The 10,757-nt window shown below is 46.0% G+C and overlaps 1 protein-coding gene across 1 annotated transcript; it reads left to right on the plus strand.

The window, feature by feature from the left end:
- The first annotated feature begins 559 nt into the window (after window positions 1–559).
- On the plus strand, window positions 560–6,792 carry TMEM42 (transmembrane protein 42). The gene is made up of 3 exons (XM_027871977.1): window positions 560–904; window positions 2,814–2,960; window positions 4,666–6,792. Exons 1-3 carry the CDS (start codon window positions 560–562, stop codon window positions 4,804–4,806), a joined length of 633 nt encoding a protein of 210 aa, XP_027727778.1. The 3' UTR covers window positions 4,807–6,792.
- The last annotated feature ends 3,965 nt before the right edge of the window (window positions 6,793–10,757 follow it).

Genomic DNA, 10,757 nt, shown 5'->3' on the forward strand with positions numbered 1-10,757 from the left:
AAAAAATAGAATGATTACAGCCATGTAAAACCTAAGGTAGGAAAGGAACCTGGAAGCCTTGTAATTATAATGCTGATGTTTGGCCCAGGGGACAAGAAAGATGTACCTCCCTCCTTTCGTCTAGGTCAGGAGCCGAGGAAGTATCGCTTTTCTAGAAATAGTGATTGTTTTTAATCTGCGTGAGCAGCGACGCTTTCCTGGTTATGGCGGAGAGGGAGAAAGGCGGGTTCAGAAAATAATTGTGACAAAAGAAAAAGTGTCATTGGAACCCATTGGGCAGAAGGAGAACTGGACCAGACGAACCCTAATCCCCCCAGCCCTAGGTCAGTGGTCCTGGGTCCAGCCCTGAGGCTGCCTCGCCTCCTGAATCCCCGGGATGCTCAGAGATGCCAACAAGAGCAGCCCCCTGGTCCTCCCCACCCAGGCCCAGAGCCGCAGGGGCGGGGCGGGGGAGGGGGCGGGGCGGGGCGGGGAAGGAGGAGGAGCCCCGGGCTCCTAGGAGGGTGAGCTCACCAGAGCTCCTCACTGTGCCGCAGGAGTCACGTGAAGCGGGCAGCCTATGGCGGCGCGGGGGCGTGCTTGCCGCAGAAGGCGGAGCACCGGCAGGGACCCAGGCAAAGGCTCTGGCTTGGCCTCGGCCCCCAGCTCCGGCTCTGCCACAGGCCCCCTGGCGCTCCCGCTCCCGCTGCCGCTCCCGGTGCCCGTGCCAGCGGCGATGGCGGCGATTCTGGGGCCCAGCGCCCTGGCCCGGCTCCGCTGGGGCTCGGCCTTCTGCTCCATCGCGGCCGGAGGCTTGGGCGCCTTCGCGGCCGCCTTTGCCAAGCTGGCGCTGAAGCCGACGACGTCCCGGGGTCCGGAGGACGAGGAGCAGGAGCTCCCTTACCCGCCCGCCATGCAGGCCTGGGTAAGAGCCGGAGCCGGGCCGGCAGGCAGGCAGGCAGGGCGGGTGGGCGGGCGCCTAGAAGTGCTGGGCTGTGGGGAGCAGGGCCGCCCGCTGTCCAGGGTGCTGCCCGGGAGGGGAGGTGGGAGGGACCCCCTGCAGAGCAGATGATTTATGACGCAAAGTGTTTGGGGAGAGGGGTCCGCGGCTGAAAAAGAGGCAGGGGCGAACCCCTTTAGAGCTAGGGGCGAACCCTTTTATAGCGCCCAGTTGGAGTGGGATTGTGAGGTGGAGAAGGGGCTGAATCGGACCTCTTGGTAGGAGCGGTAGGAGCGGACCCAGGGTCCGCAGGGCGAACCCTTTTGTATCACTCCTTCAGAGTGGAATTGCTGGGTGGGGAAAGGGCGGGGGCTGAGCCCTGCGCAGTGCATGTCCCCCATTCAAGTAGAACTGCGACTACGTCTGGGGCCCTAGCAGAATTGGATGGGGGTTGGGCGGAAGAACCCACTGCAGATCCAACCCCCACCCCCACCCCCACACTCAGCAGAATTGCTTCAGGGCAAGAAGCGGTGCTGACGCCCCTCTAATGTTTACTTGGAGTAGAACTGACTGCGTAGAAGGGCAGATTTTTCCGTATTTCCCCCTTGGAGTACGGTTGAGAGTGTGAGGCATATCACTCTGAACCCTTTCTAGCAGAAAAACTGGACTTTTGTGTGGGAGAGGTTTGCGGAAGGAAAGGTGACTTTGTCTATGCAAATTACTGCAGAATCTTGTGTCTGAGACAGAATGTTAGCTCCTCCTCCTCCTGGAGGACCTTGCTGCATTCCCTCCCAAGATCAAGGATTCTGCAGTAGAATCGCAGTATTGACCCAGCAATAGCACTTTTAGGGCTATATCCCAAAAAGATCATACAAATGGGATAGGGACCCACATGTATTTATTTATATTTATAGCAGTTCTTTTTGTCGTGGCAAAGAATTGGAAATTGAGAGGATGCCCATCAATTGGAGAATGGCTGAACAAGCTGCGGTATATGAGTGTAATGGAATATTACTGTGCTATAAGAAATGATAAACAAGTTGACTTCAGAAAAACCTGGAAAGACTCGTATGGTCTGATGCCGAGTGAAGTGAGCAGAACTAGGAGAACGTTGTACACAATAACAGCCATGTTGTGCGATGACTAATATTGATAGACTTAACCCTTCTCAGCAACACAAGGATGTAAGACCGTCCAAAGGCCTTGTGATGGAAAATGCCATCTGTGTCCAAAGAAAGAACTATGGAGTTTGAAAATAGATCGAAGCATACAATTTGCCATTTTTTCCTTCTGTTGAGTTTGGTTTCCTCTTTCTGGTGGTTCCTCTTATTGGTTCTAATTCTTACTTACGGCATCACTAATGTGAAAAAAAAAAAAAAAGAATCACAGTATTGCCTGCAGTTCCATGTCCCTTAATCCTTGACTCAGATTTTTTGTATTTGTCATTATTCCCTTGTATCCCTTACCATCTATTGCTCCTCCAGGGATGCAGTCCCTGCCACCAGTAGAATAATAACTATGGATATTTACATAGCCATTTAAGGTTTGCAAAACAACTTACTTATATTATCTCATTTGCAGTTCTAATTTGTGTGATAGTGTTGTGTTTGTGCCATATTCTCCTATGAGGCCTTCAGCTCCCTGACACTGGGCACTAATATCTTGCTTTCCAGTGGTGTATCTTGCCCATCCTGTACTGCTGGGTACCTAAGAGTTCTCTGTAGGTGTAGGTGTCTGAATAGAAGTGCCCATTCTTAGGGCCCTGGGACTTCGAACGAGGGACTTCAGAGACCCTCTTATTTTACATCAATATCTCATTGGTGAAAATGTTCTAAAAACACCTGCCCCTTCAAGTGAACCTTTTGGGCGTCTTTTGTCTTTCGTTCCTCTGCAGTTGACCCTGATGTTCCGGCTGATGGCCTTTTCTTTGATGATTGTCAGCAACTCCCTCATGTGGGCCTTCTTTTCCAAAGCGCTAAGTATTTCTTCATCTTCTGCCACGGCATCGCTGACAATGACTGCTTCTAACATCATTGCCTCGGTAAGTGACCAGAGCCTGTGGAGTGGAACCTGTACAATGCCCATAATTTCCTTGAGCTCCATTTCTTGGTCTGTGAAATATCAAACAAGGAGGTGGCATGGGGTAGTGTACAGAGGACAGGGCCAGTCCTGGAATCAGGAAGTATTTAGACCTGGAAGGAATGGTAAGGGTCATTTAGTCCAGCCTCCTCATTTTATGAAGCAAGGGAGACCTAGAGGTCTCCTCTAGGGAGGGAAGGGAAGGGGCTGGTAGGAGATCACAAATTCAGGTCCTGCCCTTTGTCATAGACTGGCTGTGTGACCAAGGGCAAATCGTTTAACCTCAGTTTCAGCAGCGACTTCCCAAGATTCTATTCTAGATGAAGTGTTATTATGCATCAGGAGAGGAAGTTTCTAGACTGAGACTTTCCCATACCAATGGAATCACAGATTTAGATTAAGAAAAAAATGAAATGACACGTAGTTGTTGAGATCCAATCAGACTTACAAGGTTTTATAACTTCTCTGAGGATTGCTGATTTCTACCCATCAAGGTGGGTATGCTATGTACTGATGCATATCTTAAGTCCTGTCCCATGACTTCCTTGAGAACAGGGACTAACGGTGTTTTGGGGTCCTTTGTTTTGTTTTGCCTTTCTTTGGATCCCAAGTGCTTAGCACCATGGAGCAGGTCTCAATAAATACTTCTTGACTTGGCTTGAACCGCTACAAAAACAACCCCTGGTCTTGTGGCCAGCTACATTTAGGCCTTCCCCACGTGATGATGTATTCCTGTGACTAACATGAGATCAGAGCAGAGGCTCCACAGACCTAGTGAGGCTGGTCCTGGGATGGGAGCTCACGGGGACCTTCCTTTCCAGCCTGGGAGAACCTGCAGAGGTTCTGATGGAGCAATTAGCACGGCTGCCCACAAGGGGGCCTGAAAAATAGAATGACATTGTGGCTAACCCACCTGATTGACTGCACGGTCTAGCAGAGAACACAGCTGCGTCATTGGGAATTCTGCTTCTGAGACTTGGCAGCATGTATGAAAGTGCTAGTACTGACCACGTGTTTGATTCATCGCTCCTTCTCAGTGGGACAGAATGAAACTGAAGGCACAGAGGAAATGAAACTGAGGCAGTTATGGTAGTAACGTGAATCACATATGCAGTAGAAAGGGCCCGGCACCTGGGTTTGAATCTCAGCTCTGCCACTAACTACTTGTGTGACTGTGGGCAAATCACTTAGTTTCTCTTGGACCTCAGTCTCTTCATCTGTAAAATGAAACAATGAGACTGACACCTGAAGTCCCTTTGGGCTCTAGTTCTGTGATCCTGTGTCCCCATTTCCCAGTGCTACCTGGCATCACACTCAATACCTAAGCAAACCTTTGCCAACTCTGGGCTGCATATAAACCAGCATTCATCCTCTATTTCCCAGGGCTCCGCTTGTGATGAGTAGCGAGGGGAGGGTGTACTGTTTGCCCAAAGAGTCTTCTGGGGAGTTAGAACAGCAAAGACCGGGGATGGAAGATGGAGCTTCAGGGCTCTCGCAGTATGAAATCACCTTGGGTTAGCAAAGCCCATTTCCATAGCAGGCCCCAAACTAGCTTACAAGGAATCATCTGCACTGAGACCAGTTTGTCTCGGCTGCCCAAGAAGAGGAACCCAATCAATGTGTTTTCCATTCACATTTTCCCTCCTCTGTGTCTTCTGCCCCTTCAGGCCTTCCTGGGTTACCTGCTGTATGGAGAATACTGTGCAGTGATGTGGTGGGCCGGGGTCGTCCTGATCCTCTATGGACTGGCACTGATGCACATAAGCTCGTCGGCCGACGAGGAGCTGGAGGAAAAGAAGAACCAGTAGGGACAGGCCTCAAGGCAAATGTTCCTCGAGCTGTTGCCGGCCCTTCAGAATCCCAGGCCTGGCCTCAAGAAGGCCACTGAGTTCTGGGGGAGCAGTTTTGTCCTGTTGTTGTTTTTTTTTTTTTTTTAATTCCTATCTAGGGAAGAAACCAATGCTAGACACCATCTGATTGCTTCATGCTTTAAGGACCTCTTCAGGCAGGGTGTGCTCATGTTGCTAGGCCTCTGGCAAGTGGATTTGTGCTTCTGACTCAGTTGGGAAACTCTGCTAGATGTCTAGAAACCCCAGGGAGAAAGAAAGCAGTGTTCTTGCTGGAGCTGATGTTTGGATCGATCTGTTCCTTGGGCCCAGGGGACAGATGCCAGGAAGAGGCTTTGCCTCTGGTGAGTGTTTCTCCTTGGGGTGTCCTAGACAGAATGGAGAAGGCTGACCTTGGGATTGGCCTTAGGCCTGAGTCTTTCTTGTTCTCCGGGTGGAGCTCCAGTAGTAAGTTTATCACAAACCATAAATCTTAATTTAATGAGGATTTGTCAGTTGGTATTGATATGTGCCATTAACAATTACTAAGCACCGAGGCTAGATAAAGCCCAGGAAACCAAACTAGTGAGACAATGCCATTCCCTGCCCTTGAGGGATATGCAGTGTGTTTGAGAGGGGACAAAGAAGAAGGATACTAGTTAGAAAGTGATAAGAGGGCCCCCCCCCACCAAAAAAAGGAGGGAAGGGTTAAAAGCAAAGGAAAAACCTAAGAGCAGGGTCTCTTAACTTTTTGGGGGACATGGGCCCCTTTGGCAGGCTGGTGAAATGGACCCCTTCTCAGAATAAGATTTTTAAAATAATAAAACAAAATACATAGGATTACCAAGAAAATTCAATTGGAATGCAGTTATCAAAAACATACAAATAAACAAATACATGGATGCCCAGTTTAAGAACCCTTAATTTAAGACAATGTGCCATAAGAAATTTGAGAAAGAAGAAGTCCCTTTCAGCAGGGGAAGATCAGGGAAGCCTTCACAGAGGAGGTGGTTACTGAGCTGGGTCATAGAGGGGATTTCAGAAAGAAGAATTGTGGAGGAAATGAGTTGCAGGTAGAGAAAAGAGCCTTGGCAAACGGAAGAGGAGAGTGAGGAGCAGCTTGGTTGTCTAGTTTATGGGGGGTAGACTTCATGGGAGAAGGTAGTATGAAATAAGGCTAGACAGAGAGGTGGAAGCCAGCCTGTAAAGGACCTTTAAATGCCAGAAGCACCTGCTACGAGGTCTCCTAACCCATGAGTATTTATTTATTAAGCTCCTACTATGTGCCAACCACAGTGCTAAGTATTGATGATACCAAGACAAAAAATGAACCATCCCAACTTGTTAGACAAAAATAGATATGACTGTAGACTGTATAAAGTGTTTCAATACAAATCTATACAAAGTAGTTAGGGGTTTGACTCCCTATCACCCCTCCACTTCCAGGGTCAATAGCCTCCAGAGGAGAATCAAAATTGACTCAATTCTTCTGGAGCACTTGCAGTTCTGAGATTGATTTGAATACCCCCAAAGTATACTAGGGAGGTCTACACCGTCTGGCTGCCATCTTCCTCTTCAGCTCCGAAAGAGCAGAGTCACCCCAAGAAGGAAAACAAAAGCAGGGAGATGGTTCAGAGAAGTATGGCATGTGATTGTAATGGCTATTCAAAGAATAATTGAAAAGTTCAGTAAACCTTAGTTCTTTAGAAAAAAACTAGAGTTGATAAACATACAGTTGACAGACCCGTGGAGCCTCCGTAGCTCACTGGTGAGTCCCTGGCCAGGATCCCCATTTCCTGAAGACCCCCAACCACGCTTGTGCTTGCTTCATGCTCAGCTCTCTCTCCCACCTGCCCTACCTGCTTAGCAGCCTCACCACAGCTTGATTCCCCAAATCCCCCCCCCCCCCCCCCTATGTGTTGTATTCCTGCATTAGGATGTAAGCTCCTTGAGAGGAGGAACTGAATTGTTTGCTTGTATTTGTATAGTATAGTGTCTAGCATGTAAGTGCTCAATAAATCTAGTAAGCAAAAAGTTGTCATTGTTTTTTTAAAGCAAGAACTAAAATGTTCATATTGGGAAAAGGAAATTTATAACAAAAGCAAAAAGACATTTAGAGATTATTTCATATGTCTCAATGCTGTATTATATTGTGCCTAAACTTAAAAAAAGTATGATTCCCATTCATATAACATATGACACAAACCTATAACAATTGGACTAGTGCCCCTTGTATGAGATTAGAATAATTGATTATAGTGTTAAAACTTGTCAAATCATAGTGTTAATGCCAAGGGTTTCAGTCCTGCCTCTGACACATTATTAACACTGAGAAGTCAATTAATTTCTCCGAATTTCCTCAACTCCAAAATGAAAGGAAATTCTTCATTTTAGGTAGGCACTACCTCCCTCAAGGATGTCACAGGTATTGAAGAATATAATAGTCTAGAACATACATATAAGCTCATAACAGTCACAACATTAGAAGGAAAGAGGAATTCCATCTGGTTTACAACTTCAAGGAAGATACAGCCTTATGAGCTGAACTTCGAAGGACCAAAATGGTGGACGTTGGTGTGGAGAGAGGCAAGCGGGGGCTATTCCCACCATAGGGAAATGGCAAACACTAAAACATTGAAACTGGAAGCACCTCAAGTCTTCTAGTGATATCCAGATGACCTTTGGGCTATTTACTGGGGAGGGCAGGTGTGGGTTGAACAAGATGACCTCTGATCCAATGGGGTTCTGACATCTAACCATACACTGTGCAACGCCTGAGCACAGGCTGGTCAGCCATATGTTTGGGAATCCTAGTCAACCCAGGGAGGCTTGTTAGAAGAGGAGGGAGCGAGGGAGGAAGGGAGAGGGGATAAGCCTTTAGATAGACCTACTATGTGCCAGGCACTATGCTAAGTGCTTTACAAAGATTATTTCTTGGCTCTGTCGGATCCTTGACTAACTATTGATATACTAATAACTTAAGGTGCTCTATTTAGGAAAATGGTAGGGAGTAAGGGACATGGGAGGTGAGAGAGACAGAGCAAAACTTGAACTTCCTCTTTCCTCAAAAAACACAAACATGTCTGGCCCATGTCTTGGGAGAAACCATCTTGGAGCCTGAGAAACAAATTCCTGAAACATTGTGTACTTAGGTGGTTATCTAAGTCAGGACATATACCAAAGTGAATGGCCCCACAAGTGAGCTGTGGTAGAATTGTCCCCAAAGCATGAAAAATTGGGGAAGTTAAGACCCTTGCTTTAAAAGTAACCCAGGATGGCAAGTGGTTGAAGCTCTGTGAGCCTTGGTTGCCTCACCTGTAAAATGAGGGTGTAGGACCCAAGATCCTATCCAGTTCTATATCTGAGAACATCTTCTTGGAGAAGGAGAATGGGGGACCTGGGGAAAGGGAGAAGGTACTGATAGCAGATGCTTTAAGAACCCCCAAGAGACAACCAGGCCCAATTGCTGGGGAGGGTAGCAAGACTTACTTGAGTACAAGGGGAGGAAAGCAGGACCTGTGGGACTGCAACAAGAGTTGGTGGGACATGTGAGACATTCCAGAGGCCAGAGATAGACAGGTCCCACATGTAGCAAAATATTCACAGCAGCACTTGTCATAGCAAAGAAATGGAAACAAAGTAGATGTCCATCATTGGGGGAATGGCTAAACAAGTTGTTGCACATGAACCTAATGGTTAACTATGGTGTAAGAAGTTACAAATGTGAAGAATTCAGAGGATCGTGGAAAGACTTATATGAACTGATGCAGAACCAGGAAGTCAATATACACAATGATTACAACAACTTAAGTGGAAAGAAAAGAGGGAGAGAATGAAAGAAAGAAAAAGAAAGGAAAGGAAAGGAAGAAAAAAACAACACTGTATAATTATAAAGGCTAAGAAATTTAACGTTGGAGAAGAGTTGAGAAAATGGACCTCCCTCCTTTCATTTCAAAGTGAGGGGACTATGAATGTCAAAATATTCATATATGTCATTTTTGCTTAATATATTGATTGTAGTGAACTACTTTTTTTTCCCTTTTTTCTTTCTTTTTTTTTTGTTTCAAGGGAATGCTCACTGAGCAGGGGAGGGAGAAGGAATATACTCACAAATGAAAGTGATTTAGAAAGAAGATATAAATAAAAATATCTTGAAAAGGAATTCAAGTAGCACTTGGCTACCAAGCCAAAGCAAACACTATACTTCTCTCTCCCAATCAGCACAGGGGAATCCAACATTTATTAAGCATCTATTGTGTATAATGTACTTTGCTAGGATCTGGGAGACCCACAGATCCTGAACATATTTTTAAAAGTTTAAGGTGCTATTGATATAGTCTGATAGTTTTAGAAGAACAGCTAGGTGGTGCAGTGGACAGAATACTTGGCCTGGAGTCAAGAAGACCTGAGTTCGAAACCAGAGTTAGACAATTATTTGCTGTATGACCCTGGGCAAGTCACTTAACCCCAATTGCCTCACCAAAAAGCAAAAAAAAAAAATTATTGCTAAATTATACATGTATAGTCAAGCAAAAATTTTTAAAAAATTAAAAAAGAGAAAAAAAAAAAAAGAATTGCTAAAAAGGGGGCCGCTAGGTGGCACAATAGATAGAGCTCCAGCCTTGGAGTCAGGAGGACCAGAGTTCAAATGTGGCCTCATACACTTGACATTTATTAGGTATGTGATCCTGGGCAAGTCACTTAACCCCTATTACCCCACTAAAAAAAAAAAGGAAAAAAACTGCTGAATTGGGTTGGAGGAGTCAAAATTCAGACAGGAGGGGAGGAAGATGGGAGCCAACTTGCTGTCCAGGACATTGACCATCCTTGGGTTTGGGGGTGGGGGAACTGACCATTCAAAAATAGTCATAGCAGTTTTATTCACAATAGAGATACAAAGAAAGGTAAATGCAGTGTCTGGCTTCTAGAAGCTTTCCCTGCTTCTGAGAGATGTGGTCCTGATAAATGAATAAATTACTTACTTAGGAGATCAATTTTTGCCTACATTAGATTCAAGTTTACTGTTTGCTTTAGATTTGGCAGTTGGACTTCCGGGACGTAGGTGTTACCTTCCTAATTTTATAGATGAGGAAACTGAGGCAAACAGAGGTTAAACACAGCTAGGAAGTGTCTGGGGTTGGATCTGAACTCAGGTTTCAGCTCCACTGGTCTTGGTCCAAAGGTCACTCCAGTCTCTGCAAAATCTAGATGCTAGGACTCTAGGATGCCTAGAGGCTCCCAGAGACTTGCTCTCTTGACCTTTCAAAACTCACAAGTTCAGAGGTCTCCGATCTCTTTATCTAAAACAGAACAGAACAGACACCAAGGGAAAGGACCAAGGCTCATTTAATGGGACCATCTGTTGGCCTCAGTGGGGAGGGCTCAACTTCCCCTCCATCACTGGGGATGGCCTCTTCCCATCCATCACTCTACCTCACCAGACACCATCAATGAAGGAGTCAAATCAAGGACAGAGCAACCAAATAGAATGAATAACGGAGGTTTTGCTCATGATTGCTTTTGAAGTCAGTCCCAGTTTTAGCTACATAGCCAATCAAAAAGGCTTCTCCTAGCCATATGTTTAGCGGTCCAGAACCAGTCACCAAATGTCTCCGTATTTTCAAGTCTCTCCAAGGTATTTCCATAACTCTCTTGGAGGCAGGTCCAGGCTCTCCTGCATGGGGAGATGTTGTCTGAGAAGCTCTGTGCTTCTTACATAAATAAATACAATTTTGGTAAAGTGATGAGGAGGCACTAGCAGCTGGGGAGTCCAAAGAGGCTTCATGTAGAAGGTAGTGCTCAAGGTGAGCTTAGAAGAAGAATAAGGATTATAAGGGAGTGAGGTAAGGAGGAAACAAATAATATCATATATATATATATATATATATATATATATATACATATTTGAAAAAATAATACATTTGTGTATCAGA

This window comes from Vombatus ursinus, unplaced genomic scaffold, assembly GCF_900497805.2.
Source record: "Vombatus ursinus unplaced genomic scaffold, bare-nosed wombat genome assembly UNPS02014799.1, whole genome shotgun sequence".
In the NCBI taxonomy this organism is placed as follows: Eukaryota; Metazoa; Chordata; class Mammalia; order Diprotodontia; family Vombatidae; genus Vombatus; species Vombatus ursinus.

Bases quoted from the DNA above. Each gene is read 5' to 3' on its own strand.
- TMEM42 (XM_027871977.1), top strand. From the start codon at position 560: ATGGCGGCGCGGGGGCGTGCTTGCCGCAGAAGGCGGAGCACCGGCAGG. The intron at 905-2,813 runs GTAAGAGCCGGA...GTTCCTCTGCAG, and splicing joins CGCCCGCCATGCAGGCCTGG to TTGACCCTGATGTTCCGGCT. The intron at 2,961-4,665 runs GTAAGTGACCAG...CTGCCCCTTCAG, and splicing joins CTTCTAACATCATTGCCTCG to GCCTTCCTGGGTTACCTGCT.